The sequence below is a fragment of the Python bivittatus genome, unplaced genomic scaffold (genome assembly GCF_059951505.1).
Source record: "Python bivittatus isolate LINGU-HERP-01145 unplaced genomic scaffold, Pbiv_v1 ctg000480_np1212, whole genome shotgun sequence".
NCBI classification, from domain to species: domain Eukaryota; kingdom Metazoa; phylum Chordata; class Lepidosauria; order Squamata; family Pythonidae; genus Python; species Python bivittatus.
The window spans coordinates 50,480,662-50,499,598 of NW_028277075.1; the positions used below are offsets into that span (position 1 = coordinate 50,480,662).

The window sequence follows — 18,937 nt, forward strand, 5'->3', positions numbered from 1 at the left end:
TTGAGAAGCTACATGTTCTGTTAAAAATTCAAAATAATAATAAATACAAGAATAGTAACAAATAAATTGTAAAATATTTATATTGTATCTCTGTTCCTATTAACATTTCTCTTCATTACAAAAGGATGAACTAAAGAACATAGAAACATCCAACTGCTCTAATTCTAGCATGGGTATTTAGTGTATTGCCTGGAGAACTCAAGTCATTCTGGGTTTTGGCTTTCCCATTTTAAAAGGCATTATATATAGTGTGCTCTACAAAAAAATATTAAATATCTTATTTGTATGAAGCTGAAGTACATAATTTGTCTTATGTCTTTCTGTATCACGGGCCACATGCAGCAGCATTTGTGGTAGGAGGCCACATTCACCATCTTTTGAACCTTTCATTGGGGATGCCACTGGCTGCACTACAAAAAGTAATGGGTAGAGCCAAGACAAAAACAAAATCTGACTAAATTTTGGTTATATTTGATTGTAATGAAAATTAAGTAGAATTAATATGTTTTCTATGCATATATTTAATCATTTTCCTCTTCAGACATTTTAAAAAATTTAATTGATAACAACTTTTAAAGGCTTCTGAGGGCCTCACCCAAGGCTTCCAGGGACTGCATGAAGTTCTGAGGCCACAAATTATGTATACCACTGATACAAAGTAAAGGAAGTTATTTTTATTTATTTATCAAATTTATATGTTACCATAACTTCAAGACTCATCATGGTATACAACATAATAAAAGTAATATATTCTACTATATAGCAAAATATTAAAAGTGCAATAGTCAACAATAACAATAATCATAATTAATTGGCAGGAGCACAATGCTCCCATCAAATCCTACACTCTGGTAGGAGCATTCAGAAGATAGTATATTCTACTCTAAACCCCTAGACAAAAAAAAAAGTGTGGTAGCTATTTGTTTCTAGGTGCCAAGCAAAAGGAGATTAATTATTTAGATCAGGAAAAGAGATGATTTAAATTTCTCACTGGGTTGGCTGGGATCTGGGGACATTAAGGATCTTTCAGATTCTCAGCCTTCCCAATCTATCTCAAGCTCAATACCCAGGATACCTGAGTTTTCTGAGGCTAGCTTTTCCTGATCTTTTAAACAAATAGCCTCAACAGGCTGATAGAGAAGGGGCATATGATGCTGGATTCCTTTGGGAAGTTTAAAAGCTTGATTTTGAAAGGGAAAATTGAACAATCCAATACCACCAAGTTTGCTGGCCTAGGGACCATAACACTGTATCCCAAGTGCTCTTTGACAACTCCTATTATCTTTCTCTATCCCTCTCTTCTCTACCAGCATTTCTTGCCCCCTTCCAGGAATTGGAAGTCCAACAGGAAATTTGGAATGTTCTTCACATATTGCAAGAATTCCAATTTCTATACATGTATAAAGAATAGTGTTATAGATAGAAGTATGGAACTTGCTTCTGTTTATTTTAATGATAGCATGCCACAAGTTTCTAGGTTAGTAAAATCTTGGCCAAGTATTTCTCCAGGATATTATTCCCCATATATGACAAATCGATTCTGTTTAGTGGGATACTGGATGAGATCAGATGCAGAAAAAAGTAGGCACTGCCTTCCTAGGGATTATACAACGAGTTGACAGAGAAATCTTGATAACCTACAACAAATTATTGGAGCTGATTATTTTAATAGGGTTTCCATATGTTCAGATTGTAGGCCAACCTGTGTTTGGATGCCTTAAACTGAACAGGGATAATACTAAAATAAACTAAATGCATTTCATACCTACCTTTTTTAGGTTATTTATCTCAGACTCTTGTCTTGTATTGACTGCTGACAAGTTCTTATTGAGTTGAATTGCTTCCACAACTTACAGAAGGGGAGAGGGGTTGGAAATAAAAAAACTAATATTAAAATGCAAGTCTTTGTCATGTTACTTCACATATTCCACAGAGTGAGGTCATTCTGAAGAATGTGTTTGTGGACTTTTTTTCTGACAGGAAAGTTAAAATCTCTTTTGAAAAGTCAGGAGCATTCTCCTTTAGTATCATTACTACGTTATATTTTATTAAATTATGTCCAGAATTTATTACATATTTACCATTTTTCTCTAATTTCCCATGAGCACCTTTTATTATTTCAAATTGATTCATTATAACTGCATGGCATTTTTCAAATTCATTCAGTCTTTTCTGATGATCTTCCTTTGCTGAACTGTGCAACTGCATCTTATGCTCCTGCAAAAACAAAGCAAAATTCTTTGAATTTGATTACACTTCTCCATCTTTTCTTTCCTATTATGTATATAATTTGATTTTGATGTTGTGATATTCATGTGTAATATATATTATTATGTTACTTGAAGCAGGTGCTGGAAATAAAACACTGTTAAACCTAACTCCTGCATCACTGTGTTTGCCCAGTCCAAGAATTCCTATTGTTCCACGTTCCTGCCTCCATGTTCCCTATATGGTTACCCTGAATTCCTCAACTTTCTGCATCTATAAACCTATTAACCACTACAAGCAATAAATGTAGAGATATTTAGCAAAGGAACTCTGCACTTTTATCTCCTTTCCTTTTCTAAAGATTCACTTTGTATATCTCTATTGGTTTGACTGATATTCTAAATACTTTCATCACTTCTTTCCTTTCTCAGTTCAGTTCTTTTTCTCTTCTGATTCCAACCTGAGCATTCCAGGTTCTTACCTGACTTCCTTTCTCTTGCCATAATGGAGGAAAGCTTTCCTCTCATATGTCATTTTTAAAATACATTCTTTCTGCTGTATAAAGCTAACTGCTATCCAACACTCTATATTCCAATCACCAGTTAGTAGTACTATGTCCTTTCTAAATGTACATTTAACATATTTAGTCATTTGCCATGGAATACCTCATTGTCTGGTATTAGAATCCTATATTCTTGATTTATCATCATAATATGAGTTGCTGAATACACACAGGGTAGATTATATATTTCACTTCCTGAGAATACTTCACAGGTCAAATATTATTTCTGGAATTAGATTTTATTAATATAATAGGGTTAATTATTCGATAAAGATATGGTCAAAATGACCTCAAAAATATTTCCTTGCATAAATTGTTCTATTATTTCCTTGATTCTCAGCTTATCTTTTGTTCTTGTGCTTAATATAGCAGTTCCTGTCCTAGGCACAACACAATAAGGAGCAGGCATGGCTGGAATGTTGCATCCAGTTCCATGTGCTCTAGAATACTGTCTGCAAGATACAGAGTAATACAACTTTATATTAGCTGAGTTTGGATTTTTAAATGTATTCGCCTTTGGAACAGGCTTGATTCTTACTAAATATGAAGGTTGTAGCACTAAAATTATATTTTTTCTCATTTACATTTAAATTTACATTTAATTAAATTTACATTTATTCATTCATTTATACAACCAGAGTAGTCCTGCAGCAAGTTCAATTGCCATCTATGTTGTTACTAAAAAGTTATCTGATTGCTTTCCACATTATATTTTAACTGACATTATTTATTTAAAATTGGATGAAATGTTCATGGTAGCCATTTATGAGATTAGGCTTGCCATAGTTTAGAAGAATAAATTCAGATTTTTTTTCATGATCATTAATACATTTTTGGAATTCCAATAAAAAGTGGAATTATACTCTTACAGGTAGTTATGATGAAAAAATTATATACAGCATAGATAAGAAAGCTGGAAAGAAACATCCAGAAATATAACACAGTTCTTATGTGAAGAAAGTCTTCATATGTGAAGTGGGTTACCGTATTTTTCCGACAATAAGACGCCCCCATGTACAAGACGCCCCCCACTTTTCTAGCCCAAAATTTAAAAATCAGTATTTTAAAGATAGTGCAGAACACATTTTTATTTAGTAATTAGTTAACATTTACCTGATACACTCGGTGGGAGGAGGTCCAAACCGTCTCTCTGCAGTTCTAATTCCAGGCTCTTTTGCTTAACTGATTCCATTCAAGCACGAGTGAAACTGCCGATAGCTTGTCTCTGCAAACAGCCTTCCTCTAATTGGTTTGTTCAGCATCAGCTGACATCAGTTACATCAGGCTCGTGATTGGAGGAAGTCTGTTTGGGAGACAAGCTATTTCACTTGTGATTGGAGGCTAGCAATAGGAAGAAGCCTCTCTGCAGAAACAAAGTTTGGCAGTTTTGCAACCGCGATTCTTGGCTGACTTCCTTGAATAAGACGCCCTTCAGTTTTTAGGGTAAGGATTTTAGAAAAAAGTATCGTCTTATAGTCGGAAAAATACAGTATTTTGCTCTCCTTATCCCTGCTCTATTTGGGGATTTTTTTTCTTTTGTTTTTTCCCTTTCTTTTCTTTTTCTTTTTTCTTTTTCTTTTTTTTTTACAAATACACATAATACATATATCCCTATGTAAAAAAAAAAAAGCTGAAAAAAACAAACTACTATTTTAGGGCCTCAGCATGATGTATGAAAACATTTAAAGTTTTAGTTTGCTGCTCAACTGCACCAAAATCAGCTAGTTTATTAATGTGGTGTAAAGAGTGGGCAGCCATTATGTCCAAAAAAGTACCTTATGCTCTACCTTTCCAGGCCACACAAATGCTAAGAACATGTTTACTACTGCTCCTGGGAGAGAAAAGTAGCAAAGAACATTGAACTGTAAGAAAGTGTTGTGATATATTAATGTAAGATCCTTCCTCTAAAACTCTGTTACTTTATTGAATGTTTTCAGTAAATGTTTTGTAATGTAATGTTTTACTGTACTCTGTAATATGTTACAGTATTGAAATATTTAATTTCACCATAACTCGGGAGGGAAGTGAGGGTTGTTAACTATCTATTGCTTTTCTCAGTCAGTTTTCCTTAACTCCTCATAGGTTTTTAATTAATAATTCATTCTTCCATTCCACTTCAAAGGATTCTGAAAATAGGTTAGGGCTGTTTGTGCAAAAGTGCCTGAACTTGGTCTTCTGTTTTATCATTCTCTTCTGAAAACTGATGAGTGACCCACTCTTGAGCCCAGGGATTGCCAACCTTTTTGAATTTAAAGGATGCACATGTTACTTTCTCCATTTTAATTGACTAAAGATCAAATGGAATAGGGCAGTAGCACTGATCTCTATGGAAGAGGCTGGATATTTTACCCTTTTCCCCACTTTTTCTAGCATTTGGATTTTTAAAAAATGCTGCATTTTCATTGACTTCCTGTAGGCTTTCGTTGGAAGATTGCATTGTCATTATGCAATAAATTGCCAATGGTATACTATTGAGAAACCATTTGTGGTATAAGAAGACACAAGGCTTAAGCTACATGCTGCTCATGGACCACAGGTTGCTCCTTGAGTAACTATGTTATTTCTCTTCTAAAGGTTTCTTTTTTCTTCCAGTGCATTCCAAGGGAGCTTCGGACATTTAACTAGACAATTGTGCAACTGAGTACAAATATGTCAAACATGCCCATTGAAATAGATTGAGGAATCCTTCAATACTATTTTTATTTTAAGTGCAACTTAAAAATAATATTACATTATATTATATTATTACAATATAAATTTATTATAATACATATTTATTTTAATTTATTATAATATAAAAAATAAAATAATGTGCAACTTTATTTTAAGTGTGAATGGGATCCAGACAAAAATAGGGACAGTATTCATTGGAAAAATTAGGGTTAAAGGATGAAGCCCTGGATTTTAGTCTATGATCTTTTTCCTTTATGTCTCTTGATGCAGGTCTTAGTTTAATTCTTGTGAGAAAAGACTTGCTCAGTAAGGCAGTTGTTAGTATAGTATAAAGGACTGCTTTATGTTTTACCAAATACCTGGTTGTATCAGAATGCTGTCCTGCCAACAGGTTTGCTTTCCATAGCTATTCAATTAGCATGGTGAAAATTCTCTTCACCATTAAAGAATGATTTCAAATCATCACTAGCCAAAGCACTTGTATGAGTCTGAAATTTATTTGTAAATATGAGAATTTATCATATTTACTCTAACATATTAAGAAATTATCAAATAACTTCCAAATCCGCTTATATCTGATACATTAAAATTAAAGGTAACATAAAGTATATTTTGTAAAATTAAGAATTAAAATGCATAATGATAACAGCCATATCTTTGTGTGTGTGTACTGTATGTGTGTAATAGAACACAACTTAAATAAAGAATCTAACTTAAAAGTGAAATAGGACAAACACATTTTACATTGCCTTTGATCTTTAACTTGTAGCCTTATCTCTCAGGTCAAAGGACACATTATTCAATTTCACCATATTTTGTGTAAAATCACTGTAGCGTTGAAGATGACTTTCTGTACAAATGTCATGGTACTTAAGGCTAAACTGGACTCTAGTTTTGAGCTTCTTAATTAAAATAACAGTTTATAATGGTCTGACAATATTATCTTTGTTCTTTCCAGTTGAGCAGCAGCAGAATTTTCACAGCTTTTAGTCAATCAAGCTTAGCAGTGTTTCAACAGCCCTCTTTAAATTCAAACATGGTTCAGAGTGAATTGGCACTCAAGGACTCTTATTTTTCTGTATAATAGTGAAAGAAGAGGAAGCACTACAGTATTTTATATTCCTTTTTTTAAAATCAAAATTCAAATAATATGCAAGTCATATATGCATATTTTAATTATAAATAGCTTGTAAATAGAAAACAAAATTCATCAAAACATATAGCTTTAATTCTTCTTTTGCTAATAAAAGTATGTTATTTTACAAAGACAGTTGACAAATGAGAATGTACAAATGAGAATGCCCAGTTTTTACAAGAACAAGAATCAAATACTAAGATATTTGGATGAATAATTTCAGAAATATTAGCATGAAATAAAAAGCTACTTGAGTTGCCTACCAATCAATGTCTGTGATGGATCGATAATGTAAAAGTTCTTAATTAAAATACTTCACATAAAATGCAAAGTGTTTGGCATGCAATTCAGCTTTTTCTTTCATGATCAGAAGAAGAGTTGTGCTTGTAAAAAAAATGCCTATCCATCTTATATGAATAAAATTTCCATTCATTGAACAAGAGATTAGGATTCCATTTTTTTTCCTTAGAGTATTACCTTACCATTTCATTAAGCTTCTTTTGCAAAGTGTATTTTGAAATCTGTTATAATAAAAACAAATAATTTTTATTAATATTGTATCCCAGATAATTATCTTAATGCATTTAATATCAGTTAACAATTATTTGTCATTATACTACTTTATGGAAATTATTAAAAATTAAATCTTTTAAAAGTTTTTTTAGTACTATGGTTTATCAGTTTTCAAGTTATTACATATAACCAAGTCTTCTCTTTTGTGATTAAAAAAAGAAATAAAGAATCAGTGACAAAACATGTTCATCATAAATGCAGCACTCAAGGCAGAGAGGATTTTCAGAGGTTTAGAAAGTCCTTCTTTCCACCTTCCACACTTTATGCATACTGATGAAATATGAATAATAATTTATAAAATATTTTTATATGTCAGTCATGAAAATTGCATTCAAGAATCTTATGATTTTTCTCTGCATTAACTTTCTTGATTGGAAAAAAAGTCTATAACATTGAAATACTAGGTCAATTTCAATGGCATTGCAGATACTACTGCATTCAAATTTCTATCAGATTATAATATTTGTAATCTACACAGATTATACTATTTGTAATCTAACTACATCTGGATTTTCAGAACAGCTTTCGCCAATCCCTTACCAAGACTCCTGAGCAAACTCAGCAGCCATAGGGTAAGAGAACAAATGCACTCATGGATTAATATCTGGCTAAACAACAGCAAATAATGATTAAGGATGAATAGACAATCTTTGACTTGCAGAATTTTCAAAGCAGGGTCCCTCTGGGACCAGAATTACAACTAGTGCTTGTTAACTTATCTATAAACAATCTGGAGCAAGGGGTGAGCAGTGAGGCAACTAAACTTAAATGGGATTATGTAGAACTCTAAAGACTCCTTTCTGTATTGGATGAATGGGGCTCAAAATGGCAAATGCAGTTCAATTTTAGTCAAGCGTAAAGTGAATTGCATTGATAAATAAATAAATAAATAAACAAACAAATAAATAAATAAATAAAATCGAAATTCACATATATATTAATGAGATCTATGCTGAGAGAGACTGAACAGGAAATGAATTTTAGTGAACTGAATTAAAATGTCAACATAGTATGCAGCTGGTGTATATATATATATAAAAAAAATTCCAAACTTGAAATCAGAGGAAAATAAATGTAGAGTAGAGTACCAACTTTTCCCTGTTTTTTGCATTAAAGAATGGCAGACAGTTATTGCTATCAGTCATATATTGTGATCAGCAGCTGCTATACATAAGCAGAATTTTTACAAAACAGTACTGCCATTAACAGTATGTTCAAAGAAAACTAAACTTAAACTTATTCACCTGAATAAATGTGAATTATGTGAATAAAATAATAATTAACCTATATCCCAAAAGTTGTACATATATTGAAAAATAAGATTTCTCTAGGTGGCAAGCTTAGAAATGAAGAACAAATAGGGTAAGAAGGGAAAAGCAAGCATTGGAGCAGCCGCTCCTTCCCAGCTAGTGGGTGGGATTAAGTTAGTATCCTAGCCGTGACATGGGAAGATAAAGTGCAGTTTCTCAATGGCTTTAATAAAATAATCTGCTTCTAGGTGCTGCTACTATCAGAATTGCATAAGAATGTGTTTCTCCTCTGAATAAAAAAAGCCTGGTAACTTTCCTGATCAGCTAAGAAAAGAAGCAATTCTGTATGTTTTCTGATGTTCAGATATTGTTCTGATGCTGTATACATAATAGAATAGATGAACTACTTTAGTGCAACTGAGCTGGCTGAAATAAAATCAGAAGCGTCTCACTCAAAAGGCCTTTGTTATGATCAGTTTAAATAAGATTCCATCACTGGATGATATATTTTTTTTCAAGTTTATCTTAGTTAAGAAAAGCAAGGGAGCATTTATTACTTTAAAACCATGTAACATGCTCACCCAACCATGAAGTACACTATATATCACTTCTGCTGTGTCATGAATTGAGCAGGGCATAACAAATCCTTTCAGCCTTTTGCACAGAAGGTCAACAATGTGAAGGAATTTGCTTTTACAATAATCTCAGCATTAACTGGATTATTAAATAAACAAAGAATGACATCAAAATAACCAGGCTATTTATAAAGTTAATGGGAACAGAGTAATCAGTACAGAATTAATGGCAGATAACATTTTTCCCATTGTTGCAGAGTAAAAAGAAAGGGCATAAATAAATAATGCAAGGATCTTAAATCATAAGTTTTTGGTAAAATGCCCTATACTCAGGTTAAGGTGTGGCTTAAAAAATTATGTATAAGTATTTAATAGTGAGAAGTTACTCTGGTTTCTTATAGTTCCAAAAGATGTTTTCAGAATTCTTTTTTACTTTTCCAACTGAAATATTTTGTTTTCCTTAAATTAAAACCAGAAGAAGCACGCCCAGGAAAAAAAATTCTATAAAAGTAGCCATGTTAATCTAAATTTAATAATTCCAGTGTGAACTTTCTGGAAGTAAAAAGACGTCTCCCTGTGAAGTTTTATTCTTGCTGGAATGAAGAAAATTATTTACTTCAGGATTAAGTTCCTTCTTTTACTGCAGATAGAGCTGGAATTAAAAAAAATACTGCAATTAACAACCTGAAATAATCATTCTACATCTACTTCAAGAGTAAGAAACAGCAAGATAAGATGTCCACATAAGTCCATAAGGAGATGACTTCTAAGATCCTAGTTACAGAACTGCAGCAGGTTAACAGTTCTCATTTCACCAAGAAGATTGAAACATCACAACAAAGTAAGTCCTTTTTTGGTTGTTAGGAAGCAGCAATTTCCTTTATGTTCTCAGTAACAGAATCATTTCAGATGTAATTGTTTCGTTGGTCCAGAACATTTATGATTTTGAGTGAATGGTGTAACAGGACTTTAAGTGGAAACTTTGCAGATCTTGTCCACCATGCAGTGTTGATCCTAAAGATTGCTAAAATTATGTGTGTTCTACTTTACTGCCTTGTTGAGAATCAGCCCTTCACTTTTGTAAAGCTATCTCTAAGCTAGGAGTTCTCAAAATTTGCAAACTGCAGCCTCTCATGAATTTGTGAGCCCCATCTCATGAATAAAACACATTCATTTATTGGAGTTAGGGCTGGACAAGAAATAAATATAATACTTCCTAAAGCTTTCATCATATTTTGACTTAGTCTTACTTTTATCAGTAGCAATAAATTAGCCATATTTAGCTTTTCTCTTACCACCCAAGAAGTTTGATCAGCTTTTAAAAAATGGATCATGATAATCTGTGCTTTAAGCAATTTAGCTAATGTGAATTGAAGATTCTCTTTCCCATAATAGATTCCTAAAGGAAAATCATTTTTAATCTCACCAAATCAGTAAATCTCAGGGAATATAATTTGGGTCTATGAGAAGAATCTATACCTGATTTTGTCTGGCTTGAAAAAATTCTAGAACATTTGGTACGTATGCTGGGTTTATTATTCAGCTTAAAGCAATCCAAACACAATCAGACTTATACAACTCCTTCTGGTCACAACCTATAGAAATATTTCCTAAATTGGAGACTTTGTCTGTTGTCCATTCAAGATCAGTTACTATGCTTTGGTATTTAGAGTCCCTTGGAGATGCTCTGCTCTCAGAGCTTGAGACTGGGAATCTTTCCACTACAGGAAGCACATTACTTCTATGTAGGCCATTAGAAATCTCAGCTTGTGTTTGTGACCTTCCCAAATATGAATCAGGTATTTTAGCTTATGTGTATTTTGTCTGGCTCCAAGTTACTGTTGAACAGATTTGTACTCATTCCCCAGATGAAATAATAGATAGTGAAAGGACAAAAGATAGGGAGACCTGATTGAGGAACTGAAGTGAATAGAGGCTTCTCTAGCTATGTGGTTCTTATAATCTAGCAAGAACTATTTGGAGATTCTTACATATATCCTGTACCACTGTGTGGCATATTGGTTTTAGTGGCATGGCATGGCTGTTGTTCTGCTGGTGTGACCCGGCATAGTTGGTGAATAAAAGGGAAAAGCAGCTCATTTTGGGCTTTGAAGGGCAGCTGTGTTGTCACAAGGGCAGATGAGCTGAGCTGGTTGCTTGCCAGGGCTGGTGTGGGGAGATTTTGAAACAGCAGTCCCATTTGTCCAGCCTGGTATATAGGTGTTAGGGACTAGAGGCCTGGGGTGAGACCCACCTCCTCAGTTGCTGCGCCAATTAAAAATTGGAGAGAAAAGGAGAGGAGAGAAAAAAGTCTGCGCATGGAGTGAACAGAGCGGCTGGAGAGAAAAGGTGGAGAAAGAAGTTAAGTGTGTGGAGCAGTTGTCGGTTCCTGGTCAGGAAGGGAGAAGAAAGGTCCAGGGGTAGCTTCCCTAGAAGAAAAGAAGTGAAGACCCAGAGAGACAAGAGCTCTGCTCGAGACTCAAGATGGGAAGGATGAACATGGCTGGCTGCAGATGGCAGCTTCACCCAAGACCCGAGAAGGAAAGAAGGGGATCAGCAATCAGTAGCAAAGCCCTGATCTCTGGAGAAGGACTGGGCAGAAGACCCTGTGAGATGTTCTTTCCCCAGCAGAGAAGCAGTAGGCATTCAGCTGAGCAGTTCCAGGAGACGTCAAGCCATGCTATGCACACTATAGTAAAATTCCAGCCTATTCCTTTCTTTTTACTCTCTCTCTCTTGTTAGCCCAGAAATGGGGGAGGGAGTTGGAGTGAAAGAGGGAGGCAAACAAAACAATTAGCAGGAGAGTTAGAGGGAGATATAGTCTCTGATCTAGGAGGAAATCTGACACCAGGTGAACACCGGGACTGTATTGTAAATCCTTGTTGTAAATAGCTTCACTTGTAAATAGTAAAAAAGCAAAAAACCTCCATTGTGTTGTTTTCTGTGTCAACTACCACCAGTGTAGAACACAATACACCTTCAGTGCAAAAAATAACCCTGTCACACTGTGACACATTGAGCCAGCTATGTACAGGATACCATGTGCTATGTATCACTCATGACAGAAGATGTGTGCCTGAGTTTGACCAAGCCATGCATATGAGCTTTTCTGTCTCTGAGAATAGGAAGAATTGTTATGTTCAAAAGTCTATCAGAACAGGCTCTAGTGTGACAAAGATATAAACAAAAAACAAAAAAACCCCAAAACCATATTTTCCTAACTTGATGGTGAAGAATAGATGGGATCCTATGACTCTCCAAAGAAGTGAGAGAAAATCAAATTTCAAGAGGTTAGCACTTTCTGGACTTTGCCCATTAGCACACCATCTTGAAGAGTTCTGTTCACTGAGTGATAACATAATAATTGTGGAAAGAAGCGGTGATACCATATCTCCCTGTATGAAGAAAATGTAATCTCTAATATTAGAAATCAGAAGAATGTCTTGCTTTTCCATGCTGACAGAAAAATTACAGCCACAATAAACCATGTTTACATTTTCAAATCCTGTAAAATACATGCTAATACATTTACTGTTAAATATTTTCTGCATTTATTATATGTATCTGTGTACATCTATTTGGGGGAAGAACTTTGTCCTATTACTGTCTCTCATTTTAATCTGTAACACATATTTACTGTAGTTTGTAGAAGTTGACTGTAGCAAAAGCAGCCAAGATGAAAGATTCTATGAAAGCTTATGACATAACATATTTGAAAATTTTATTGTGATTGACAATGAGAAGAAGATTTTTTAACTTTCTCTTTGAGTAAATATGTTGTTTTCCTCAGCTCTTTGCAGGATAGATAAATTTTTCAGCCTAATACAGCAAACACATAAATAAAAGCTAAATCTATCAACAAGCTGACAGGAAAAAGAGTAGGGATTCACGTTATGTTATTCTTCATTGGTAATTGCCGAAATCAGATCATTTACTTCATCCATCATGCATAGTCTTCACTGTTGTACTGTAGCATCAGGACCTAAATAAATAAATATTTGAATGCAGTGTTAATGTACCTGTAATTTTTTAAATGTTTCTTTCAATCCTTCCATTTCTCTTTCTTTTGATTCCACGGCAAGCAGATGTTTTCCCTTCAAAGAAACATTTCTTATGTCATGCATTTCTTGAATAAATCTTCTGAAATATATTTATCATTATGGATAAATAATAATAAATGATATAAATGTGCACATTTATTTTGTGAGTACACATATTTGAAAACGTGATTTCAAGGGATCCAGTGGGGGATAACTAATGAAACGTGTATAAGGATGTCATGATGCAAACTCTAACTTACATACTACACAAGTGTGTAAAGACAGAATTTGTATTGTGATGTCACATGTGTCACTTTTCCATCACTGTAGCCAGCTGTGGATGCCTATGTTTCTCTGTGTTGAATACTGTGACTGAATGGGATTTCCTGCTGTGCTGATCTGAAGGCTAGAAATGTACTTATTCCAAGGACATTGAGAATGATACTTATTGAAAAATATATTGTATCTTGCTTTATATTCTTCTACAGTATACTTAATGTCTCTGTTTTGAAATTATTATAAAATAGTTCACAGATTCTGTTCTACTATGCAAGGAAAGTATTACCCTAATACGTGTTTTTTTTGCAAAATGTGACCTTTTTATTTTTCATATATGGTATTTTAATTTTAAAAAGAACAATATGCAGTGAGCCTCTGAATTATATTCACACATTCTGCTATTTTACAGTAACCTGCCAATTGCAAAATTCAGCTTCATCACTTCTCTAAAGTAATTACATATAAACTTCATTAATCCAGACATTCTGTAATTTTCTCTTTAGGCCATATTTTGACAGAAATCTAGAATGGTTTATTTATTTGTATCAACATTTATGTACCACCCTATTGTGAAGGATCCAGTGTGGTTTACAACATAGAATTTTTTTTAAAAAGTCCCTAAACCATAAATAACACAAATCACTTTTTTAAAAAAAGATTATAATGGTACTCTGGATCCATCAAAGCATTTGATATATACTTAGGAATATAGCTAGTGTTTCCTTCTAGAAGCATACACATGAACATCTGGGAAGCTATGTTGAAAGATCATCAACATTCTGAGTGGGACTTATCAGTTGTTGTACACATTGCTATTAGAATGTAAGAAATGAGTCCCTGCCAGTACCTTCCATACAAAGCACTTAAAATCTCAACCACTAACTGAACATCCATTAATTGAACAAGTAAATTATACAAATGTTCATATTACCTTTTCTTCTTCCATAGCAATAATTTTTGCCTGAAACTTGAATGCCAAGAAGAAAAAAAAAATAAACAGTATGTTCAAACAATGTTCAACATTTTAGCCAAACCAGGACATTTTTATTTAGTTAATAGAAAATATTATTACACTTTAAGCTTCCAGCAAAATTTAGTAGCTTGCACTGCAGAGGAAATTTATTTCCTAAATAGGAGCAGACTCTTCAGTGAAAACTCTACAGGAAAAAAAAATTAACTCAAAACTAGTGTCTGTATCATATATGAATAAATCTCAAGGTTTTGTTATCCTGAAGTTGGTTATCTGTAGAAGAAAACAGAACTTTAATATATATGCAAAATTTATATGTATTTATTAATTACATTTATATCCTGCTTTTTGTAACAGGAGCTCCCTCTTCCTATGTGGGCTGAGGGTAGATTAGAACCTGGGTCTCCCCACTAAGTCCAACAGCTTAATCACTACTCCACACTGGTTCTCAAGGAAATGGAATAGGAGTGAGAGAAAGTAATTTTTGACTAATAAGCCAAGCTTCCAATCACAATTAATGAATTTATCAGATCACTGTGTTTTGGGAGGACAGATGTTAAAGCAATATATCATAGGACTATTCCAATATTCAGATATCTTTGTTAGGTTCTCCTACAATTCTAAATGCTTCTTTAAAAAAAAAAAAAAAACCTCCTGACCCTCATTAACTGATCAGAGTCCACCATTTCTACATTCAGATCAGCCAAATCAAGTTATAACTGTTTGTTGACATCTAGTGGGATATGCAAAAATTTGGTTTGCTAGCTTGATATTTGGATTTAGGCCCCCCTTGGAATAAAAGGGCTTCTGAATTTCTCCAAAGCAAATTAGACAGCTTTCTGTTTACCTGAGTCAGGGTGTGAATCATATTTTGTGATCAATGTACACTCTATTCAAGCCTAGTAGTTTTGTGCTCATTCTTACTGTGCAGGGATTAGCCTCCCTTTAGCAGGCTGCTGCTGGGCTCAATTCTGAAAGGGGTAGTTTATGTCATTTTCAGAGTAATCTCCTTGTGGCAGATGAAGAAAGCAAACAATGCTGATTATCCTCAACCAATACAGTAAAACATCTTAAAGGCAACATACAGTGTGTGCTGTTGGGACACCCAGTGCTACTGGGAAGTTCTCTGAAGCAGAGCTTAATATGCAAGGATTGTCCATAATTACATCTGTTCTTGATATATCGGAAAGTGATAGATTGTTCTGATCCTATTTAAAATGTGCAAAATCTCAACTGTGTGTCTGTATGCAACTTTTATTTTAATACAGTAATGATAAACAATAAAATGAAAATTACAGCAATGTTCTCAAAAATATTGAGAGGACTTTTTAAGTCATAGTATATTGCATCTGCTCAGTATGTCCAGCAGTGCACTTCTGGGTGATTAGAGACTTTCTACTTGAAGCATCTAAAACACAACAGCTGAAATCTTCAAAGGCCTACTATGACCCATTTACTGAGTGTTTTGCTGATATAATCTGTTATATTGACTAGGATTACAAGATAGTGCATTATCTTGTTATGTTGTTATAGACAATTGTTGTAATCTAAGTATATGAACAAACTGCTTGGAGGAGTGAGGCTTGTTGCCTGCTCTATAGACATTGCTCATCCTAGCTTTTGCAACAGATTAGAGTTGGGTTTGGTGTCTAGGTCTTGGAGATCTCTCCTTCAGAAGTGAAGTCCTCACAACTCTAAAGAAGGCAATGGTGAAGCATTGGCTGAAGAAGACAGATTTGGTCACACAGCTCTGGATAATTACTATCTAGTCTCAAACATATCCTTCTTGGGCAAGGTGTTGGAGTATGAGGCAGCCTTTTAAGCAGTGTTGGATGCTGTTGTCTATTTAGATCCATTCTGATCAAAATTTAGACTTGGTTATGAGATGGATACAGCCTTGATCAAGCTGATGTATGACTTATATTGGGAAACAAATGGGAAGAGTATAACCCTGTAAGTTCTTCTGGATCTCTCAGTAACTTTTGATATTATTGACCATGAAATCAACTCTGAGATCCTTCAACCCTCTAATCTGAGTTGAGCCTAGGAGGCAATATATTCTTCCTGATGGAATGCTCTTAAGTTGATACTAGGGCACATTACCATTAACCTATGAGATTCCACCTCCCACTCTTTTCAACATATACGTAAAATTGTTGAAGAAAGAGGTTTGGACTGAAATATTATTAGTATACTGTATAACTCTCATGAAAATAACATGAAAGTTATTTTGGTATGGATGAGGGTAAACAAGCTGACAGTTTATATAAAAGAAGCTACTCTAGACAGAAGCTGACATTTGTTCTTGCAAACACTAACCTCTTGTTCCCCTTCCAACTGAGTTCAATGTAACTCATTCCCAAGAAAGTGTGGATATCAGTTTGAAAACCAGCACTTCAAAGATAGTTACTGTTGTGAATTTATATGGCAATATTACTTTCTACCTAAAGTTAAAATTAATCTATTCAGAAGTATAATAACTATTGCTGAGGAAAAAGAATCTTACCTGTTTTTTTAAAGTTGTAATGGCTTCTTCATGCTGCTTCTTTAATGCTTCTTTCTCATGATGAACAGTTTCCTATTTGTTGACAATAATTTAAAATATGATATAGTGAAGCTGATCTTTAAATGCAACTTTTTAAAAGTTTCATCAATTATTATATATTTATTTTTCATATGGCTTAGTCTTAGTTGATAATAATGATTCAAAAAGCAGATAATAAATAATGGATTATTTATTAATCCACACAAGATCAAAAATAACAATTACATTCTAATCAAGATGCAAAGGAATAGGTTTATTTGTGTGACAAGAAAGGTATAGATTTTCTATAAATCAGTATGAAAGAGAAGCAACAGCCCAATTTATATTTCTTTTTTCAATTCCTATATATAATCTGTTTTGCAAAGGAATTAGATTATTAAGAGCAATAGCAATCATGCAGTCTTGGACTATATTCAGAATTTTCTGGATTAGATAAAAGTATAAAAGTGTATTGCATTGAAGTACAAAGTTTCTTCAGGTTTAGTTTTGCCAAATTCTAAAGCAAAGGCTTTAAACACATGTAACATCTTTAAGATTCAATTGATTATTATTTCCACTAAATCTAACCCTAACCCTACGTATTTAGTGAAAGTATATTAAATGGATCAGAAATCAGATTTTGCCTATTCTTAAACTTTGATAATAATATCAAAAATTATGACAAAGACACCAACCTTTTGCCACACAAGGTCCTGTCTTTCAGCAACATGCCTGCTAATTTGTTTCTCATAATGGTTTTCTGAATCCTAATTTCAAAATTAAAAAAAAAAATCACTGTTCTAATACATTCCTGATAACCTTTATTATTAAAATATTTTTCAAAGGATTAATAACATGGCTGATTTATCAATTTACACTGAAAATTATTTCTTTATGTCATTGTATTTTATTATTCTATCATCTTAAAAAACCCAAAATTATGTTTATACAAATGAGAATACATTTCAGGCCATGGGGAACTTTTTTTGGTTAAAACAGTACATGACTGGGTATGACATCTTCACCCTCACATAATGTCTGCAAATTAACTTACAGAAACTTGTTCACCTAATCTTTCTAGGACATGGAGTGGAGTGGAGGGAACGTTACCAGTTCATGCAGTTCTTTTTAGATACTGCATGCATCTTCACAGTATTTCTTTATTCAGGACAATCTTAGCAGGACAAAAGGGATAGTGCATATTAAATTTATATATAAAGCCCTTCCCACAGCAAGACAAAAGGAACAGTTCAGATAAGACTTATATATCCAGCCTCTTCCACAGTCTGAAAGCAAAATTTTGTTTTGTTGCTGTCACATCTTCATCAGGGGAAGGGCAGCTTTATTTTTAATTCACCAAAGCTTTCAAACATTTTTAAGCTCATTTAAAATAACATCCATTGCAAAAGCTAACACTTAATATTACAAATATGTAATCCTTTTTAAGGAAAAGTCCAGGGGTTTTCAATATCTCCTCATCTCCAACCTGCCTATTTGCTAGGCCCACAGGCGAGTGCCTAAGCAAGACTACTTCTCATGGATCTGATAAATCTAACCATGAATCCTGAAATGTTCATATTTTTTATCATCTGACAAACATTGCCACTAATACTTCAATGAGGACACAGGAAACTGGTTTGGCATTGTCCCTTTAAAACAGTCTTTCCCAGTCCTAGGTTTTATGTGCTGTAACAAAAATGCAGGAATCTCTGTTTCGGTGTCTATAGTATTGTTTGCAAAACATTACAGTTACTAAGTGACATAAAAGTGAAATAAATATAAAAATGTAAGTTTCTAAAATATTATCCTGCAGACTTTGAATAATACTCTGAAATTACAATATTGTTTTCTATAAATCTGTAAAAGCTGAATCTGAATGCATCTTCTATTACTCCCTCATTAGGAACTAAAACCAGTAATTTTTATTTTTTTTTATTTTTTTTTAATTTATACTTCACATTTATAGAGCCACCCATCTCACAAAGCAACTCTGGTGGCATACAACAATATTATGTGTAAAAAATAATGTAGAAAATAGCAACAAACTATTTTTTTTTTTCCCACATGAAAAAAAAGCAGTTGGGAAGAATAATTTTGAGTAGAAAAATGGAGAGACAGAAAAGGGCAGTTGCTTTCCCACTCTTAATC

At 33.6% G+C, this 18,937-nt stretch overlaps 1 protein-coding gene across 1 annotated transcript in view; it reads right to left on the reverse strand.

Annotated features, from left to right (window-relative positions):
- The window catches only part of CCDC73 (coiled-coil domain containing 73), a 55,551-nt gene that overhangs the window by 25,424 nt on the left and 11,190 nt on the right, over nt 1-18,937 (reverse strand). Inside the window, exons 2-8 of the mRNA XM_088145091.1 lie at nt 17,485-17,556; nt 16,772-16,843; nt 14,227-14,262; nt 12,996-13,070; nt 7,061-7,099; nt 2,082-2,217; nt 1,770-1,849 (exon numbers count right to left, since the gene is read on the reverse strand). Coding sequence (XP_088001217.1) covers nt 1,770-1,849; nt 2,082-2,217; nt 7,061-7,099; nt 12,996-13,070; nt 14,227-14,262; nt 16,772-16,843; nt 17,485-17,556 — 510 coding nt within the window. The remainder of the gene's footprint in view (nt 1-1,769; nt 1,850-2,081; nt 2,218-7,060; nt 7,100-12,995; nt 13,071-14,226; nt 14,263-16,771; nt 16,844-17,484; nt 17,557-18,937) is intronic.